At 47.4% G+C, this 21,313-nt stretch overlaps 1 protein-coding gene across 1 annotated transcript in view; it reads right to left on the bottom strand.

The window, feature by feature from the left end:
• Positions 1-20,556, bottom strand: part of AXDND1 (axonemal dynein light chain domain containing 1) — a 51,165-nt gene extending 30,609 nt beyond the window's left edge. The window contains exons 1-11 of the mRNA XM_043491370.1: positions 20,392-20,556; positions 18,376-18,537; positions 17,397-17,578; positions 6,368-6,468; positions 5,574-5,682; positions 4,595-4,677; positions 3,437-3,493; positions 3,205-3,313; positions 2,268-2,389; positions 1,719-1,859; positions 38-142 (exon numbers count right to left, since the gene is read on the bottom strand). Of these exons, the coding sequence (XP_043347305.1) occupies positions 38-142; positions 1,719-1,859; positions 2,268-2,389; positions 3,205-3,313; positions 3,437-3,493; positions 4,595-4,677; positions 5,574-5,682; positions 6,368-6,468; positions 17,397-17,578; positions 18,376-18,505 (1,139 nt within the window). The 5' untranslated portion in view covers positions 18,506-18,537; positions 20,392-20,556. The remainder of the gene's footprint in view (positions 1-37; positions 143-1,718; positions 1,860-2,267; positions 2,390-3,204; positions 3,314-3,436; positions 3,494-4,594; positions 4,678-5,573; positions 5,683-6,367; positions 6,469-17,396; positions 17,579-18,375; positions 18,538-20,391) is intronic.
• Positions 20,557-21,313: the final 757 nt, after the last annotated feature.

Genomic DNA, 21,313 nt, shown 5'->3' with positions numbered 1-21,313 from the left:
CCAGCACTTCAACCTTCCCTGGGCTGAAGGAACTCACTTTGCATTCAGCTCAGCATCCCGCACTGCATCAGCCAGCTCCTCATGGGCCCGTTCTGCTTCTCTAGTCACCCTGAAGTCATGTTCTCGGACCTCGCATAGCTCACTGGAATAGCATAGAACAGTCATTTCACAGTCTGCTGCAATCAGAACAATTCAGAGTCAACCTACTTATCTCAATCTAGAATGCCCTTAGCTGTCTTGTGTGCTTCTCTTTCTCAAACAGCCAATCATCTCATCTTAAGGGATATTTATGCCCTTCCAGTGCACACAAAACTCTATGGTCTTCTTGTGCATATGTTTTGCTTAAAGCTCTCCCTCTGCAGACAGCCTTGCATAACATTTCAGACAGGATGGATGGATATAAATCAAAGCTATTTAAATCACTGATTTTAATCATGAATGAAATTAGCAAGCAGAAAACCTTGATTTAAATAATCAGTTTTAATCATGTTTTGCATTAGTACTTTTTATTTATTTTCCTAAAGAAAGGTTGATTCTCATTGATTGGAAACATAAAACATATTGATTTGCAACTAAATACAGTCCTTACACTAAGTTTGGTGCTTCTTTTTGCAAACAAGGAAGATACACCATACCTATACACATTTATTTAAGCAATAATATAGCTTACCGTATATTTATTCTGATTCTTAGCTTTCCATTTTTTAAGTTAGAAAATGGTGAATGATGCATTTCATATTTACTAGATGATGAATAATTATTTACTTTTGATTTGTGTCAAGTTCTGTTTGGATAGACGTTCAAATTAAATTAAAAATGCACCAAAACAGCATTTTATTAATTAATTAAAACTATTTTAAACATGTTGAATATGCCAAAAAAAATCAAAAAGCTTATCAAAATAAGTTTTTCATTTGAAGTTAACCAATGTATTAAACAAAGAAGGTATTTGTATTTAATGAATTAAACTGACTGTTGTGGTCACCAGGTTCTTGAACATTTTAGAACTAGTAAATCTCATCCTCTCACACCTAGTTTTTATTCATAGCTTAGAAGAGGAAAACAAGCTTTCCTGCTTTTTCAACTCCCAAGTGTTTTTTTAACTTTGAATCAACTAGTCATTGAACTGAATAAACTGAAATGAAGAAAATATTCTCTCTGCACAAGCAGAAGAGGCTACTGCTGTCAAAAGCTGATTTCATACTTTGGTTCTAGATGCCTAGCAACTGACTGCCATTAGTTCAATGGTTTGACTTTCTTTAAAACTTGACAGCAAATATTCACTATTTAATATTATTTTTTGTATTTAATTGAAATGATTTCAATAGATTATAATTCACTTAGGTCTTAACGTAGGCTATCATTATTTCAAATTTATTTTTAAATAGGTTTATTTTTTAATTCAATTTAAAAAAAGTTCAATTTAAATTTAAAACAAATGTGAGTTTTTTTTATTTTTTTAAATAATTATTGACTGTTATCCACCCGGATTTGAAGAAAGGGAAGAGACTTTGCTGCCATTCTATGCTACAGTTCTACAGGACTGGTACTAAGAATGTGGAGGAAAAGCTTCGTATAAGAGGTAAGATGGCTGTGAGATGGTCAATATTGCTCTGACCCACAGCATAAAACATGGGAGCAGAAACCTGGAAGAGCAGAACACTCAACAAATCTACTGCACAGAAGGCAGATTTAGGAAGATCAATCATGATTCAGACCTGGTCAGCCGTCTAACAGATTCCTTGAAATTGTTTAATTCTTCTGTAATGTGCCTGTCCATTACTCGTTGCGCCATCATTTCTTTGTAAAGGTTTCTCATCTGTTGGGGGATCCGATCCAGCAGATTCACATACCTCTGCCTGTAATAGAAAGAGACACAGTAAACTGGGAAAACTGTCTTACCTTTCTGAGAATCCACATCTGCTAACCCAATATCTAATGAGGATTCTCTTTCCACCGAGTATGGAAATTTCTGTAACATAATCTTCTGAGCATTTGAAGCCAGAATTTTGAAGCTAGGATTATTCAGTTGTGCCCAATACAGGATCTCTGAGAGAATGATATAAGAACCTTAATCACAAAGGAGCTCTCAGCTATTCTACTCACAGCTTTTCCCTCTTGAAATCATTTACAGAGAACAGGGCAGTGGTGCTGAGGAGAGTGGCAGTTAATTATTCTTCACATTCCTGGAGGCAACATGATTTTATGAAATACCAAGCTAGTCAGAAAACAGCCATAATCTGAAAGGGAACTCTGTGAATTCTCACCTAAGTTTAGAAAGCAGTTCTCCTCTCTCTGCACAATCCACACTGACCTGTCGAATCAGCTCATGGAACACTATGTTGTAAATGTTCTGCTCTGTCTTCAGCACTTCCAATACATTGTGCAGCTGGCAAAAAACAAAACCAGGATCTTTGCAGGCTTTGTCAAGGAATTTACCCTTTGGCAGCAATGACCTTGGGATAAAGAAATCCTGGACAAAGTTTGGCTTTAAAACACAAAACCCTTGTAATAGATGTATTTTTCAGAAGAAAATGGTAATGTAGACTGGAGAAAGAGTCATTGTGCATGAGTTCAATGGTATGTTTTTCAAAAGTGCTCAGTATTGGCCTAACTCTGCTCCCATCAAAGTTGATGGGAGCCTTCTGTTAACTCCAATGGGAACAGTTAGGCAGATACTGAGTGCGTTTTAATATCTCACTCTGTATGTCCAAATCTGTCCCATTTTTGTGCATGAAATACCTGCAGATAGCCCTATGATAGGAAGATTCTCTGACATCCTGTTTCAAGCCTGGACGGGTTTCTGAAGGCCCAGCATTTAACACCTCTCAGTCAATTTGCATCAGTAGCTGTTGGGTCTCCTTTTGTAGTCACAATCAGGAGGATCAGGAATCTGCTGCTTTAATTCTTTCACACTAGCCATTAAAAACATGTCACCTGTTGGCAAAATTTGCACCGGGAAAGTCCAACACCCAATGCTCTGCTGTCAACCTGTCAGTCTTCATAAATCAGAGCAAATCCCAAGAGGAACAGACCAAATCCTCAACAAGGAACAGTCTCTATTAGTAGTACCAGGATGAGAAGGAAGACCCAGAGTAGTGTATAGCATTAGAATTAAACAACTGGGAGACCCCTTAAATATTGCAGGGGATAAACTCTAGTGTAGATGAGATGTTATTTCGCAGGATTTTGACAAGACATTACCTGTGAAGGTCCTGTTATCCCGATTTGCTCATCATCTACTCCAGCCTTCTCCATCATGGTGTCCATTACCTTCATCAGCTGGATGACCTCTAATCTCCCAGACGGTTTCCTAAAAGTCAAGGGTAGAAAGGAAGTGCCATTCGTTTATATAAAATGTTACAAGGTATTGTATAGAAATTAAATCCATACTGTCACTTGTTCTAATAGGAACGTAGTGCAGGACAGTACTCACATAGATGGGAATAGCCGTAGTCTATTTTCACTATCTTCAAGTAGCGTTGTGTATTTACTGTAAAACAAACATAAATTTTAAAACCTGCGTCAGACAGTATTCTGGCTTAGCTGTAGAATTCAGGACTGCCTCAAAGGTGCTGTATAGAATGTAAGCTCTTTGAGGAAGGGACTGCCCTTTTGTTCTGTGTTTGTATAGCACATAGCACAATGGACTTCTGGTGCATGTCCGGGGCTCCTAGGTGTTACCATAATACCAATAAATAAAAAAGTATAACACACAATACTAATATTATTATTCATATTACTTATATTAACATGATATATACTGCCACTCAGAAGTCTGGGATGTAATTCCTAATCTCAGTCTTTTATTCCCTGATGGAGAAAGAAGGAAGAGAATATGAGACTCCAACAAATTTAAGGCATGGTGTTGAGGGTTTAAAAGAACTCTCTCCAGACTTCTTTGGTCAAGGTTTAGTGAACTCAATTCAAGCCTCACAGCCAGGAGGACTAAAAGGTGGAAAACCTGAAGGGGTAGCTTCAGGATTACAACTAGGGCCCTGAAGATCCATTATGTGGGTTGAGAGAACCTGTCTAGCTTTATTGCAGAATTCAATTCTAAAAGGTAGGTAGAGTGTAAAAAGACAGACACACTCCAATTAAACTCATACAACAGCCAACAGTGACTTTAAGGAGTCTCTCAGCATTGCCCTCTAATGACTGGACTAGATGACCTCTTGAGGACCCTTCCAGCCCTATATTTCTGCAATTCTATGGTCTCATCAGATTTCTACTGCCACATTCAGACACAACCAGAAATATATTTGACAGCCCAGCTCTTGAGAGGTAGTCAGAGGAATGGAAAAAAAAAAAAAAAAGAGGTTTGGCCCTCTAGCCATCACACAGCAATGGATGTAAGAGCATTGCTCAGACAGCTCTACAGGGACAGGTGTTACCAGACATCTCTTCTGCAGCCCTTTTCCTAGATATGCTCTTAACACAACTGCTAAACCAGACATTATGTACTCTTCACCCCTGGATTAGGTTGCATATATTTGGCCAGTGTTCTTGGCCTTATTACCTTGCCCCACGCTATAATGCAAGGCAGGCCATTAAACTTTGAGGAGAATTCTCTGTAAACCATACAAGCACTCACTCATCGTAATACTCCAAGCCCAGGATTCCTTTGTTCTTCACAATGTGAAATTTTTCAGGGACCAGGCTATCTGCTACACTTGTCTGTGAAGGACAGAACGGAGACATCAGAGCATAAAACGCATTGGTAAAAGCTGTACACAAACTCCCATTATACCCCAGAAGGGATATCTGTTGGGGTTGCTTAGAGAGCAAGCCTTGTGCAGAAGCTTTTTGTACTGCTTTCCCATTTCTCCATGTATGTATTGAGAATCTGGATGATTGGTGCACTTCACAAATCTAAAATAAATTTAAATTAATGACATAAAATAAACATGTGTCTGAATTCGGACTGTGAGATGGGAGGTTTTCTATTGTTGAAGAAATTGTATAGCCAAAAAAAAAGCAGTGAGTTATTAGATCAAAGGGTAACAGATTAAAAGACTGTGCTGGGTGGGAAACCAGGCCTAAATCTAAAACAGATCAACATCAGTCAAACTCTCACAGAGTTAGAGCAATGCTGAGTGCAAATGAAAATCCTCCCTAAATCTACACCGAGAACTCATTCAAATTTAAAATCTTCATAGCCACACCAAAATGGAAGGGGGTAAAACGGAAGCACAGCATTCTGTACAGTGATGCCTGCAAGAACAGCCGTGGCCCATCTTACAGTTAGTGTGGCTATATTATTGCTTAAAATAATTATGGCTGGAAACAGCTAGACTTGATAGAGTTTGAACTGAAATCCCATAAAACCAGCGCTCTTGCACCGTTCTCTGCAGGCACTCCAGCCGAGACAGGCTGAAAGGGAGTAACCGAATTACACTTTCCACCATTCCCACAGTGACTACTATTATGAATATCTTGCTCTTAAACATTCATTAACACTGGGAAAGGTAAAGAAGAATCAGCAGGGTTTCAGATTGGTGAAGAAAACTTTTGATCACTATGTTCAAGGGTTTAAATGAAACGAGAAAGATTTATCAAACTTTAGCACTCACAGCACTAGTCATGGATGAACCATCATGATGTGGTTCAGCTAAAGGGCTTGCTGGAGACATCTTTCTTTCATCTTCTTTTCCAGCTATGTCATATAGAAAAGAAACATCCCTGAGAAAATAGAGGAAAGCACTTGTTCATTGAGCTCATCACCAGGCATTCCACTTCTTTCCTAATGCTAGTCACAGGCTAAGGGGGGGATTATTCTGTGCATCCTAATGAAGGCTATACCTGGTATCTTGTCACACTTGGCTAATAAAGGGTGACACACTGATATTTTTAATCTTAATCATTTAAATGAATCTGCCAGGAACTACTGTCTGCAATAACACTGGTAAGGGGTTGCTTTTCAGACTTGTTTCCACTGATGTGCCAAAATATGTGTGTGTCTTATTTCTGGTAAAGACACCATATGATTGGAACATTATCACTTCCCTAGCATGACTAAGGCAATGTTAAATTACAAGGAGCTGGCAAAAGGCTATAGGAGAGCTACATCCTCTTCCAAATCTATTAAAGACAGGCAGGGCTTCCTCACAGCAATCCTGGATTATATAAATGTGTGAGACTTGACTCCTTTGGAAAAGAGTACTTCCCAAAAGAAACCACATGACCTCAAAGGAAAACACCTTGCCCTGAAAAATCTCTCCAGATTGTTAGGCAGCACTTCCACTTGTTTATTTCCCAGCCAATACTTGAGTGTTTGTTATCACAGCCATTAGACATGAAGAGTAGGGATGTTCCCAGCCCTCATCTTTCTTCACTTTCACCATCTCCCTTACCCCCGTTCACTTACCTTCCAGCTCCCATCAGACAGATGGGATGGTCTATGAGGTATTTGAACTTGTTCCTGCGAATGGGATGATGCCAGAGCCCATCTGGGGCACGCATACTCCCCTGAATAGTAAGCACAAATATCACTTATTAAAGAAAACCCTAAATTCATGAGAAACAAAGACTACCCATCATTCCAGGGGTTACCTAAAGAATTGACAGGTTTCAGAGTGATAGCCATGTTAGTCTGTATCAGCAAAAAGAATGAGGAGTACTTGTGGCACCTTAGAGACTAACACATTTATTTGAGCATAAGCTTTCATGGGCTAAAGCCCACTTCATCAGATGCATGCAGTGGAAAATACAGTAGGAAGATAGATATATATATATATATATATATATATATACACAGAGAACATGAAAAAATGGGTGTTGCCATGGCATATATCTATATCTATAGATATGTATTTTCCTACAGTATTTTCCACTTAGTCTCTAAGGTGCCATAAGTACTCCTCGTTCTTTTTGCTAAAGAACTGAGTCACCTATGCTCAGATGGCTGAAGAGAACAATACCATTGACATTCAGAGAGAGAGAGAAAGAGAAACAGGGAGACTGTGACACTCAGTACTACAAAGTAACATGCTGGAACCCCCATATTCACCATTGTCATGTGATTATGATATGTTTTGTACAATGCATGCCTTGTGGGGTATCATTTTAAAAGTCTTGCTCTGTTGAACCTTAATATCCTGTTGAACTGTATGTACTATAATTGTATGTTAAGTTATGAAGTATTGCTATATCTGTTACTGAGATATGTTGTGAGGTTGGGATGTTGTACTTATCACAGGATCTTCTCGGGGGAATAAGGCAAAGCATCATATTTATTGGTAATACATGTATCAATCAACACTGTATCATATGCATATTATATATATTACACTCATGCACTCACATACACACACAAGCACACTGCATCTTGTTGTTATTACCAACTGGTTGCTCCCCTTAACTTCACTGGCCAGGTGAGTTAGATGGGGAAGGGGTGGAGCCGGGCTTCTGTCCATCCAGATCAATGCTCCGATGTTGACAAGACGAGACCCGGGATTCTCTGCAAGACACCTCACATTTATAGCAGCTTCCCTCTCATGCAAATCTATACCACAGATGCAAAATCTGTGTCAGTTGGTCATCTGTGGCACTTCCTTCTGGGTGTTGTCTTAATGCTGCCACATTTATTTTCAAAGAGGGTGTTTTGAAAAGAAGGTGCTCGCTTCTAACTTCCAAGGCCCTCAATATGTCTGATCTTCTTTTATGAGCCCAAGTTTTATTGTTCTTGGGTCTGGCTTCCATCCCCTTTCCAACTATTGCAGCTGTCTGGAGGTGCTTGCCTTCCATGCCTTACTCATTCACCTCATTCATTCAACAGGGCAATTGATTAAAAGGGGGGAGATCTGATTCTACTCCTAGCGAAAAGACATTTTTCTTCTACCTTAACTATCCTTAGGGGCTATAACATTATACTAAGGCTCAATACAAAATTCCTATATCAAAGGACTTGATACAAAGTTGTATGAAAATAGAGGTTATACATGGAAAGACTTAATACAAGGTTATATGAAGAGGCATAATACAAAGGCATATGAAAATGATACACAGTTATGCGAAGATGCTTAATGCAGAGATTTATCTACAGGGAAACAACCACAGCTGACCTTTCAGTAGTGTGACAAAGTCAGGCCAGACAGCTGCAAGAGGTTGTTCCCATTGGGTTCTGGGGAAGTGGACGCCCGCCCGTGGCTAAAGGACCCTCCCCCAGCCTATGGGGAGAATCCACAGAACCCGGAAACTCAAGGAATTACAGGGGACAACGAAAAAAATAATAAGGACTGGTGTGAAGGACAAAGGGTCAAAAATAGGGAACCTGAAGGGGACACCGAGCAGAGAACCCTGGACAGCATCCACTGTTCCTCAAAGGTGTCAAGGAAGCCAGGTGGACATTGCCCAGAGGAACTCTGCCCAGATGCGTGAATAAAAGGAGGATCAGATTTAGGCCCCACAGTCACAGAGAACCCCCTCAGCCAACATCCTCTCCCTGGTGTTACAGATGGCCACCTTGGCCATCGCTAGGAGGAAATTGATGAGGAGGTCCCGCGACTTTGTGGGGCCACAGACGGGGGTGTACGTATAAAGAGGTAGGGGGAGAAGTGCAGCCAAAAATGTTAAAGGAGGTCCAGGAGGAGTCGGAAAAGGGGTGCAACCTGGCACACTCAAGATAAACATGTGCCAGGGTCTCCCTCATGCTGCAGAAGGGACAGGCTTCAGGGACTGGAGTGAACCACGCCAAATACACACCCGTGCTCATGGCTCCATGGAGGAGCCATCAGCTGATATCCCAGAGGGCTGATATCCCCAGAGGGACTAGGGTGGAATATAGGCTGGCCCCCCGGGATTCCTCACCCTCAACAGATGACATTAAGTCCCACCATTTGGTATCGGAGTGGGACATGAGGGTGAGGAAATGGAGAATATGGAGCACAGGCATGTACAGATGTGCCCTTGGCGCAGTTCAAAAGCAAACCAGCTAGAGGCCACGCAGCCAGCTCGAGGTATAAGGGTGAGGCTGCTGAGGAAGCTCACAGGACAGGGAACCAATGAAAAGATCCAGAGGGCCTGGGTTGTGGGGTGGGTGGGGAGCACCTTCCCTCAGGACCTGCTCAAAGTTAAGCTAGAGAGACCGGTGACAAGGCTGCCCTCACCTCCTGAAGAATGTGCCTGGAAGTACGATGGGTGGAGAGCCCCACATGCTGAGCGAGCATCAGGGGATCCAAGTCTCCTCAGTCATAGTCCAGGAAGTCTCCAATGCTGGTGACTCCTGCCAGGACCAACCTCTGGTGCACCGAGGGGGACTCCGCCACCTGCACACCAAGTTGGGGATTGTGTAGCAGGGGCTGCATGAGGAGATCTACCCCTTTGGTGGCTGCCATGGACCTGGTTGCCATACCAGCTTCGAGGGCCAGAGGAGGTCCTGGTAGAAGACCGGCAGCTCAGAGAGGTTTCACAGAAGACCTCTCGGATGGAGATAAAGAGAGGCTGGTCATATCGAAGCCCTCAGAAGCGGCACAGGAAGGCGTGCACCAGAGTGCTCCACACTAGACTACATGCACCATAAAGAAGTCTCTGCAGTGCCTGGAGTCAGAAGACTTGGACTTGAGTGCAAAGGTAGATCAGGCCCTGTCCTCCCTCCTCCAAGGGAAAACTTGAAGATCCCTGCCGAGACCCAGTGCAGTCCTGGCGAAAAGAACTCCAGAACTATCTTCTGGAGGTGGGCCAGGAAACCCAGGGCCAAGGTCAGGGTGTTGAGCCAGTGTCAGAGCATAGGACCAGCTGACCAGCAAGCATCATTCTCTCCCTTGGAGAGAGAGGTACCAGAGCAGTCCTGTCCATCTCCGCAGCCGCTCACCCACCCTGCCCTCTAAATCCTGCCAGTTCTCCAGTGGAAAAGGATGTGTGGCAGAAAGATAAACGCCGAGACAGAGCAGTGGACCCACACTCCGCTGAATGGCTTGAAGCGCGGGTGGGAGAGAGCTCGTCTGCCACCCGTCCCTGACCATCTGGCCAGAACTCTTGATCCAGTTGATCCGGGCAAAGGAGGCCACCGAGTAGATCACCTGGCAGGCCTCCACCCGCACCAGGTTGCGTCCTGGACCACAAGAAGCATGTCACTGGCGTATGGCAATGGGACCCGCCACAACTCCAGCTCTTGGAGCACCAACCCTGTCAACCTCCAGCGGAGGAGACAGAGGAAGGGCTTGATCGCCAGAGAATACAGCTGGCCCAACAGCAGACAGCTCTGATGTACCCCTTGCCTAAAGCTGACTGGTTTGGTCAGGCTCCAGTTGAGCCTGACCAAACACTCCATGAAGGCATACAGCACCTGGAGAAAATCCACAAATTGGGGCCTGAAGCCGAATGCTCACAGAGTGCCCAAGAGATACCTGTGGTCCATCCTGTCAAATGCTTTCTCCTCATCCAGGAAAAGGAAAGCGAATATCAGACCATCCCTACACCCGAGCTCCAAGAGGTCCTGGACCAAATACAGGGTTTTCAAAGATGGATTGACCCGGGACTTCAGCTGCAGTGAGATGGCCTTCACTATGACTTTGTAGTCCGATGCCATTTCTGAAGGTCGTGGAGATCCTCCTTCTTCGGTAGCAAGGTGAGCACGGCTCACCTGCATGACAGAGGGAGGACCCCCACTCTCCAAGTACTCGGCCCAGATGATGATGAGGTCCAGGACAAGGACGTCCCAGAACACGCAGTAGAACTCCACAGTCAGCCCGTCCATGCCTGGAGATTTATTAGTGGGCATGACATGGAGGGCTTCTGAGAATTCAGCCAGAGTGAGCGGCAGCTCCAGCCAGTCCCAGTCACCTGCACTGACCATCGGGAGTTCATACCAGAGCATTCTGAAAGCATCAGCGTCGGTCGGATCCAGGGAGAAAAAGCTGGCATAGAAGGCCCTGGCCCTTCCACACATCTCCTCCGGATCCATGAGGGGGGTGCTGTCCTCTGCCAAAAGGCAGGTGACCTGCTTCTTGGCCCCCCCTCTTCTTCTCCAGGGCATAGAAGAAGTGGGAGCCGCGATCCATCTCCTGAAGGAGATGAATGTGGGAACGAACGAACGCACCCCAGGCCTGATGATCCTTGAGGGTCCGGAGCTCCTCACGCTTCTCCCGGCATGCTCTGCAGAAGGATGGATCCCTGGGTCTGGTGTCCAGGCACCTCTCCAGCTCCAAGACCTATCACCTCATCCCTGCTCTATCACCACATCCCTCCGCCGACTGGTGCCCCAGTCACGACAGAAGAGCCAGGTGCGTACCTTCCCCACATCCCACCATTGCTGCGCTGAGGGAAAGGCACACCTCTACCCTTGCCAGGCCAGCCAGAACTCCTGGAAGGATGCCATGAAACCCACATCCTCCAGCAGGTTATTGTTAAAGTGCCAGTAGGCCAGCCTCGGCATCTCAGAAGTCAGAGAGGCTATCACGGCCACTAAGCACGGGGCTGGCCGAACGCTGGAGGAGTGGGTCCATGAGAGATAATGATGAGATAGATAAATGTAATCCAACCAGGAGTAGTGTGACTGATCTTACTCCACCCGGACATAAGTAAAGGTAGACTCATCCTCCAGGTGGTGATCGCATCAGACGTCCACCAGGGAGTGATGGTCTATGATCTCCTGGAGGATATCCATGTCAGCCGGACTCTGCTTAGTCCCCGAGCGGTCTCACTCTTCGAGGGTGGCATTAAAATCCCCACCCAGGACTAGGCACTCACGAAGATCCAAAGAGCTGAGGAAGATGGACGCCTGCTGAAAAAAAATGCACCCACTCTGGGCCCAATGTCAGGCAAGGTGCCATCTGCAGCCGGGCACGGCTCAGGGGTACACCAGGAGTAAGAGTGTGGGCATCAGTCAGAGGAAGGGGAGAGAGGGGAGGAGGCGGCATCGTAATGCAACTGCCGCCCAGATTGAGGCCCGCTGGCTGGGGGTTGTCCTCCCCCAGGGAGACCGGGGTCAGACCCAGGGCCTCCATTGCCTCGAAGATGGAGCAGAAGTTCCTACCCGATACCCTTGGCAACACTCACCTTGGTGCCAATGGTGGGCGCAGCTGACAAGGGGACGGGGAGGGCTCAATCTGAGGCCCCCACAAGGAGGGACTCCAGAAGGGGTCTGGTACTGCTCCTCGCTGCTGCCATGACTTTCCCAGCCAGCTTTAGGTGTTGGACACTATCAGGAGGTGCAAAGGAAGGCTCGGCATCAGGGGCCACTCTCCTGGTCTTATGGGGAGCCTCCTCCGACTCCACATTAAGGGGGAGGTGCTGAGCTTTTGCCTTTTGCTTGACCTGCTTCCCCTGAAGGAGAACCCAGCCCTCTAAGGTGTTGGTGGAGGGCTGGCCAGCAGGGGCAGGGCCAGGGGGCAAGGATGATGGTATAAAGGGTCAGGGAGGCATTGGTGGGGGGGAGGTGCCCCTCGCCCGGCAGAGGTAACACCGGGCCTGCCCTGAAGAGTAGTACACCCGGTAACGGGCCCCTTGGTAGGGCACCAAAAAGGACCTCTCAAGCGCTTCCCCATCATGAACCGCCAGTGGCAGTTGAAACTGCATCTGTCAGCGGAACGAGAGGATGTGACCGAGGGTGGGGTTGTTACAGCCTAGCGGGAGAGGGCTAATCACCAACAGGGGCTTTCCCAGGGTTGAAAGGAAAGGCTAAAGGGCAGCATTGAGAAGGAAGGGCAGGACGGAAGTGAAAACCACCCATATGCTCCGGTCCTCCAAGGGCTCAAGGGGGACATACATGCCCACCACGACCAGGCCCCTCTCCACCACCTCCTGGGCAGCGGCCTTCGATGCCAGGAAGAAGACTACCTTCCCATACATCTTAGAGGTTGCACCCATGGCCTTGGGCCCATCACCCTCACCAACGCCCATCTCTATGTGGGGCAAGATGCAAACCAGGAGGCAGCGGACGCTGTGCTTTCTGGTTAGGGTGGAAAAGGAGCCCTGGCCACCAGGGATGGAAAAAGAGGCAGTGGCTGGGTTAGATGACGAGGTGGCGGGTGGAGGGACCGTGGCCACCTGGGCATAGGCTCTGGGGCTCAAGAGAGGATGCAGGTACAGAGAAGGGCTACTAGGATGATCCGAGGAATGGAAAACTTGTCTTATGAAAGGAGACTTAAGGAGCTTGGCTTGTTTAGCCTAACTAAAAGAAGGTTGAGGGGAGATATGATTGCTCTCTATAAATATATCAGAGGGATAAATATAGGAGAGGGAGAGGAATTATTTAAGCTCAGCACCAATGTGGACACAAGAACAAATGGGTATAAACTGGCCACCAGGAAGTTTAGACTTGAAATCAGACGAAGGTTTTTAACCATCAGAGGAGTGAAGTTTTGGAATAAACTTCCAAGGGAAGCAGTGGGGGCAAAAGATCTATCTGGTTTTAAGATTCTACTCGATAAGTTTATGGAGGAGATGGTATGATGGGATAATGGGATTTTGGTAAGTAATTGATCTTTAAATATTCAGGGTAAATAGGCCAAATCCCCTGAGATGGGATATTAGATGGATGGGATCTGAGTTACTATAGAAAATTCTTTCCTGGGTATCTGGCTGGTGAATCTTGCCCATATGCTCACGGTTTAGCTGATTGCCATATTTGGGGTCGGGAAGGAAATTTCCTCCAGGGCAGATTGGAGAGGCCCTGGAGGTTTTTCGCCTTCCTCTGTAGCTGGGGGCATGAGGGACTTGACTTGAGGGAGGCTTCTCTGCTCCTTGAAGTCTTTGAACCATGATTTAAGGACTTCAATAGCTCAGACATGGGTGAGGTTTTTCATAGGAGTGGGTGGGTGAGATTCTGTGGCCTGCGCTGTGCAGGAGGTCGGACTAGATGATCAGAATGGTCCCTTCTGACCTTAGTATCTATGATTGCTCCCAGAGCTGGTGGAGGGGATGACAAGGGAAGGGGCGGAGGGGCCGCAGCTGATGGTGGGGCTGCAGCAGAGGGGACAGCCCCTACCATGGGGTGGTTGGCCTTCCAGGTGGGGCTTTTACACTTTTTTCCCCCCTGGCCCTTTCTACCAGCTGGGGGGCTCCCCCAGAATTGGAGGAGACAGAAGACCTGACAGCAACGGGGTCTGTACCTGTGCCCGCCAATGCCAGTGCCCCAGCAGGGGGTGACGATAGGCAGTCTGGCAGCAGCGGTCGAGAGGGTAGCCGCAGGGATGGTTGGGGAGGGAGCAGGCGGAGAGGGGGCAGCAGGGTCAATCCAGGGGGCCCCACATGCTGTTTCCCCCCACCATACTTGGTGGGGATGGGGACAAGAGGCCAAACCACACCTCCCCAGTAGGCTGCAGGCAGGGGAGGAGGATGCCAAAAAATTGGGGGTAATGAGGTGCCAATCAAGGCAGGGGAGGGGGAGTGCAATCAATACCATGAGATGGGAATACCGGCTCCTTCGGCTGCACTGGGGAGGGGAAGGACTACAATATCAGAGGGAGGTGCATTGTACAATGGGGCTCAACATAAATGAGGAAGGGGCACAAGCATGTGGGGAGGGGACATGGGCGCACAGAATGAAGGGGCTGGACAAGGGAGGGCAACAGAAGGCAAGGGGAGAAGGGAATGGGCTAGAGGCAGACTGGGGACAGGGCCAGAATACCACAGGGATTAACTGCAGGGACTAGGGCTGGGTTTACAAACCAATAGACTCCTAGAGACTGGGGTGGGGCAGGCAAACAAACAAAAAAAACTGCTGGGGCAGGCAGGCCAAATACAGGCGGAAAGGGGAAACCACTGGTGGGCAAAGCAGAGGGTGGGAAGGTCCACCAGCCAAAGCAGCAGAGGAAGGGATGGCGAGTCCAAGGGCAGGGGTCAGGCAAGCAGGAGGGACCCCACAGGTGACAGCAGAAACAGAGGCAGGGGAAGCAGGCAAGCAGGGCCCCCCAAGGAGCAGCAGCAACAACCAGGGCAATCACTAGTGAGGCAGCAAGGGGGGGGGGCTAGCTCAGACAAAGACTGAAGTTGCTCTAGGCCAACAGCAGTAGCTCCACACCCACCCGACAGTCGTATCCTATTAAATTCCAGGGAAGTGGGTGGGTGTAAGCTCTAGAATGTTGAAGGCCCTCTTCCCTATCAGCTGAGAAGGGGTTACCACAAGTCAATTAGGATCAGCTGAGAAGGGGTTGCCTCAGGTTAATTAGGAACACCTGACTCCAATTAAGAGTTTCCTGAGCCCTTTTAAAGCCCCTCCCATGTCCCTGCCCCTCCCCCACCCTCTGCAGTGGCAGTGGGGAAATAAGCATCTCTAGGAGGAGAGGCTGTGCTCCTTCTCATAGGAAAAATAGATATGCCTAAGCGCCTACTAAGGGAAGGATTGACTCCCCAGGGCAAACCACAGGATGATACCTGACCTCAATGAGGAGGTAGAGGGAGGTATCTCCCTTTGTATTGGTGTCTAGTGAAATAGTACCTTCTGTTTGTTGTAGATCTAAGGGGGTGATCCTACCCAGAAAATATGGCTGAAGGAACACAGAATGGGGAAGATGAAGACTGCCCCAGTGCAGCAGATGGGGGTTGTTTTACCCCAGGCCTGTCTCACCAAACGGAGAAGTGCTGAGGCTGGTGAGACAAAGAAGATGCCTTGCTAGAGTAGGGATAGAGGAGCAACTATTATTGGCCAGACAGGTGTTGATGGCCCACCAAGAATAATCTACTATCCCAGAAACTCCACACAGAGGACACATAGCCAATGAGTGCTGTCTAACCCACATTACTGCAATTATCTTTCTAGCAGCTGGAAGAAAGTATAAAAGAGGGACAGTGACATCATCTCTTGGCCTCTCTCCTCTTCCATCTCAACGCCCAGAAGATCATCTGAAAGAAATAGACTTTGAACTGGGGAGGTTGGTCCCATGCTGGGAAGGGAATCCAGCCTGTGTAGTGAGAACTGAGCTGCCTGTAACATTTATTAGGGTGAGAGACTGCTTGATTCAAATTTTTCTTAGTCTGTAGAATTTAGACTGAATCTTTTTTATTTCTACGTAACCAATTTTGATCTCTATGCCTGCTACTTATAATCACTTAAAATCTATCTTTATAGGTAATAAATCTGTTTTATATTTTATCTAAAACTGTGTGGTTTTGGTTGAAGTACTTGAGGAATTTCAGGTCGTGTTAAAAGGGCTGTTGTACATCCACTACCCTTTTGTTGGACTGGCGAACTAATTAATGAGTTTGCACTGTCCAAGGGAGTCTTGAGCAATGTAAGAGTATATTTCTGGGGTGCAAGGCTGGAGTCTGGGGTGCAAGGCTGGTTCCTCTCTCCGTACAATTCATGAGCAGCTCATGAATTGTACAATTCATGCTCTCTGTACAATTCATGAGCAGTACATTCATGCAATTTAGCGGGGTGTGGGGATCCACATGCTGAAGGCTGAGTGATCACAGCACCGGGAGAAGTTCTGCTGTTTGTCACTGACAAAGCATTGTGAGAGACAGCCCAAGCTCGAGAGTTAAGGGGGCAGAGTGATCCCACAATTTCAGGTTTTAGCCTAGGGATCCTGTCACAACTTCCCAAGTCTCTCCTACCCTTTTTATGTCACTGTTAACATCACACACGTCCTTCTGATTCTCAAAGCTTGCAATACTATGCTCATCTTCCAGTTCTCTTCCACATCTTCCCTCACATAACTAAATCTTGCCTTTTTGTCAGCTATAGTACCTCCAGAATTTGCCCCTTCTTCAGGAGCTCCTTGCCAAGATTTCAGTCCATGTACTAGTTTCCTCTTGCCTTAAACACTATAATCGCCTACTCTCTAACTCCCCCCCCCCCCAATTTCTCCATTTACAGTTCATCCAGAAGGCTTGGCCAACAGAACATTGTAGTGTACCCTTTCAAGTCTTTAGTCTGTGAGGCAGGAATGATGGTTTTGACTGGCACGCTAACCAATTGTAAAGCTTTATGCATGCTATGGTGCTATACAAATGATAAATAAAATAAATCGTAACAGTAATAAAGTTTCCAAGAAATAGAAAAGATCAAAACAGCAGTCTAACCAGTTTCCATATAGCTCTCTCTGTCACCAGAAAAAAACAGGACTAATATAGACAAAATAGTTATCTAATATTTTAGTAGCACGAAAGTGTGCTAGGCACTTTATGGTAAGTAAATAGCTTAAAATCCATATAAGGTTGTTGTAATTAGAACATAGGTGTAATATAAGTTTAACAAGGTTACAGATCCATTGAAACAAGTCACTTCTAGCCAACAGATACACAAAAAAGACACGCTGTTCTAATAAAACCATGTGCTACACTAAATTCACTTAAACTTTTAGCTGCTGGAATGAAAACATGCTGCACTAAAGAATTCCTTTAACTATTTGGTAGCACAGCTGGATACTGTGCTAGTATAGATCTAAATGGAACAATTCTGGGCAGGTCTTATCCTGAAGAGGAAAAGGCACTACCTAGGATAATGTACGTACCTTGAAGTCTTTCGCACTTTTGTTTTTCTTGGGGGGTCTTAAGTATTCAGGGCTATAAGCAGTACTGGCAGCAGAAGTCAGAGCTAGGAGGATCTCTTCTGGGATGAAATCCCACTGTAGAGAGGTGGGAAGAGGTCCTGAACAGTCCAGCATACTTGATTTATTTCTTAGCTGAGGGAGCTCTGGAAAACAGCAGGAAAAAAAACCCCAGTAGATGCTGATACACTTTGCTGGGGAGGGAAACATTGTTTTCAAAATAATATGGTGAACTGGCTCCATTCTCATTTATTTTTGAATAGATCTTTATTAAAGGATCATCTTATCCCATCATTATAAATTAGCCCCACAGAAGTAGCTCTCCAACATGAGCCCATTGTAAACCCACTGTTGTGGTTCCTCTGCAGGCAGTGCTACTGCTACTTGTTCAGTATGTAGCAATAGGCTTTCTGTGAGAATTTCAGCATCAGCAAACAGGCAGCACAAAAGGTGTCAAACTGCTGCTATCTGCAGAGTTATTTTACATATGGTAGTACAGTACACACACATTTACACACACTCAGATGAGCACTCACAGAGGATGAGCATCCTAAATTCAGCATTCCTTTGCTGGTGCTCTGAGGTGTTGGATTATATTTAGAGCCCTGCAAATCAGTGGATATTCACTTTAGATCTGCGAATCATTTTTGCGGATTGTGGATTGGCTGCTGATACAAATTTTGTATCTGCTCAGTGTTCTAATTATATTCAAACCAAAGATGTAAATGTAAGAGCCACATGACCCACCTCAATACAGTGAATATATAAAAACAAGAAGGTACTCCCAAACTGCCCTTCTCCTGTTTACCAACCTCTTACTATGGATTGCTAGGAAGTTAATTTTCTGCAAAAGTCATGGTGACTGAGACATTTGTGAATGGTTATTAAACAACACCCCACATGCAGTTAATACAGTATCATCTGGTCCCCAGCTGAGATTTACCTGCCCTTCTACTGCTGACAGGTACCAGAGATAAGCTATCTTTCATTTTTCTGCCCTCTGGTTTGGATACTGATGGTGGCCCAGGAACTGGCATTTGATTGAGGGACACGGTGAGTGGTTTCCTATTCATTTATACACGGAAATTTTCAATGATGAAATAACCTGCAAGCAAAATTAAATCAAAATTGTTGCTGGGCTTCATCATTTTTATGGAAATAAAACTTTGGTGTGTGGTACAAGGAGTGCCAGAGTCAGGAACCAGACATGGTGCTTGGGAGCTGAGGCAATTCCAAATGGAAGTCACTTAAAACCATCTACTAAAAGGGGAGTTAAAGATGCAGTGCTGGATGATATCAAGTTGGACCTTCCAAGTTTGCATCCAAAATTGTGTGTGTATATATATATATATATATATATATATTTAAAAGCTTGGTTTTAATAATTAACATGAAGCAGGCACTAACCATTTCACATACAGTTGTGATTACACTGAATTCAGCTCTAGTATCTATTTTTCAATTCACTTTTTCTTCATTTATTTCCAGTGCCAAACCAATCTACCGTAGAACCTTGCTTTGTAAAATTATTAGAGCCAGTGACAAACGGCGCTCCTCCATCATCACCAGTGCTTTATCCTCCCATTCATATATGTGATTTTCCATTTGTTTCCAATTTGTGTTGAGAGTAAAACACTTGTCAAAATAGTTGCCTTTATTACATGTATGATACCACAATGCTCGTGTTGGACACATCTGAATTGTATTGCAATTACCTCCATATTTATTGCAAAAAAAATCTGGTCTCTCTCATTTCACCCATTGTATTCTGACTCTTATGTCTTGATATCTACCTAACTGGATGCATTTAAGTTTTTTTGACAGCTTACTAAGCACTCAGGGCCGGCTCTAGGCACCAGCAAAACAAGCAGGCGCCAGCCCTGCCGCCCCTAGAAATGTGCCCCCGCCGCCGCCTCCGCTCGCCTCCGCTCAGCCTCCGCCTGCTCCCCTGAGCGCGCTGCTGCCACCACTCCGCTTCTCCCCGCTCCCTCCCAGGCTTGCCGCGTGCGAAACAGCTGTTTCAAGGGGCAAGCCTGGGAGGGAGGGAGAAGCCTAGCAGCGGCGTGCTCAGGGGAGCAGGGGGAGCGGAGGTGAGCTAGGGCGGGGGGTTGCGGGAGGGGGGGAGCCGCAGGAAGCAATGGGGTGGAGGAAATGCTGCAGGCCGGAGGGGGGGGGGGAGGAGGCAGGGCGAGGATTTGGGGAAGGGGCGTAGCCGGGGGGGGGGCACGAAAAAAAAGCGGGGGCAGGCCGAAATTTCTTTTTTGCTTGGAGCTACAACAATCCTAGAGCCAGCCCTGTAAGCGCTCCTTGGGAAAGCCCATTTGTTTACGAGCTGCAAATATACATCGTTTTTGCAAAGTCAAGCCCCATCTCAAGTTAGCCTTCCTTTGATCTGGTTGCCAATAACAACACAAATAATTAGATCAGTACGTGGACTGTTAACTGCCCGTAGGCTTTAGCTTTATCACGGGATGAGCAACAGCCTCCGCTGGCTAGTGACTGCGTGGCAAGAGGATGCGCCTTTCCTAAGTGACATTGTGGCGTGGCGTGGATCAAGGTACCCGTGATATTTCTGCCCGACTCAGCAGCAGACCCCTTCCCTGCCCCCCGCACAGTATCCTCCGCACGCCGCTGACGGTTCCTCCCGCTCCAATGTCCCGCAGGGTGAAGTTCCGGCGGTTTCTCCCGCGCGGCCGGCAGGGGCAGCCAGCGGCGGCAGCCTCCACCCCGCCCCGGCCCCCAGGGGCAGGGCAGGGCCGGGGCGGGCACGGGGCCCGCGGCCTTCTTCCTTCACTCCGCCGCGAAAAGGACCAGGTTGAGGGGGAGGGGCAGCAGAAGGGGGGCACAACCCGCCGCCCCGCCAGTCCCCCGAACCGCTCCCCCTGCAGTGACCCCCCGCGGTCGAGCGGGGCCTGCCCCAGGAGCCCCGCCCAGGTGACGCTGGGAGGACTCCGTTTACCAGCTCTCAGGGGCACCGGCCCTTCCCGTGTAGTTTGTTGCTATGGAAACGAAGGGGCTTCGCCCCCGCCGCTGGCCGCGTGGCGCCTCGGAAGGTCGAAGTCCCCGGCCCAGCCCCTCCCGCGCCGGTTCCTCCTGACAGACGCCCGGCTTCCGCAGCGCGACCTGGACAGGCGGGGGCGGGGGCGGGGGCGGGAGAAAGACGCCTGGGCTCAGGCAGTGGCTTGGTCACCGCGGCAAACCCCCGAGCCCTCACGGAGAGGGTCAGCCGGAAGAAAAGGGCCCCTGGCTGTTACAAGCCCGGCCAGGGGCGCTGCGAGCTAAGGCGGGCCACTCGCTACCGGTCCTGGTCCTGTGCTGCACCCCGGGGCTCTGCCCACCGCCCCTGCGCTGAGCACTGACTCCCTACTCCCATTGGCCAGGAACTGCAGCCAATGGCAGCTGCAGAGGCGGCGCCCTACAGGCAGGCACCGTCTGCAGCGGTAGTTGCTGCACCTCCGCTCCACCTAGGAGCCAGGCCTGTTGGCCACTTCTGGGGTGCAGGGACAAGTACCTTGGCCCCCACTGCTAGGCCACTGAGCAGGAGCCGCCCCCAGTGACCCTAAGCCCCAACCCCCTTCCTGCACCCCACCCCTTTCCCCATCCCAGAGCCCCCTGCCACGGGCTGTGGGATTAGAACTACCGCCCGCCAGGTGTTTTAATCCAGCCCTCGAGCTCCCACCAGGGAGCAGGGGCAGGGCTTTGCCCTACTCCACACAGCTTCTGGAAGCAGGTTTCAGAGTAGCAGCCGTGTTAGGCTGTATTCGCAAAAAGAAAAGGAGGACGTGTGGCACCTTAGAGACTAACAAATTTATTAGAGCATAAGCTTTCGTGAGCTACAGCTCACTTCATCGGATGCATTTGGTGGAAAAAAGCAGTGGCAC

The sequence above is a fragment of the Dermochelys coriacea genome, chromosome 8, assembly GCF_009764565.3.
Source record: "Dermochelys coriacea isolate rDerCor1 chromosome 8, rDerCor1.pri.v4, whole genome shotgun sequence".
NCBI classification, from domain to species: Eukaryota; Metazoa; Chordata; order Testudines; family Dermochelyidae; genus Dermochelys; species Dermochelys coriacea.
The sequence above is the reverse complement of the archived record's forward strand: the minus strand, read 5'-3'. Positions and strand labels throughout refer to the sequence as shown.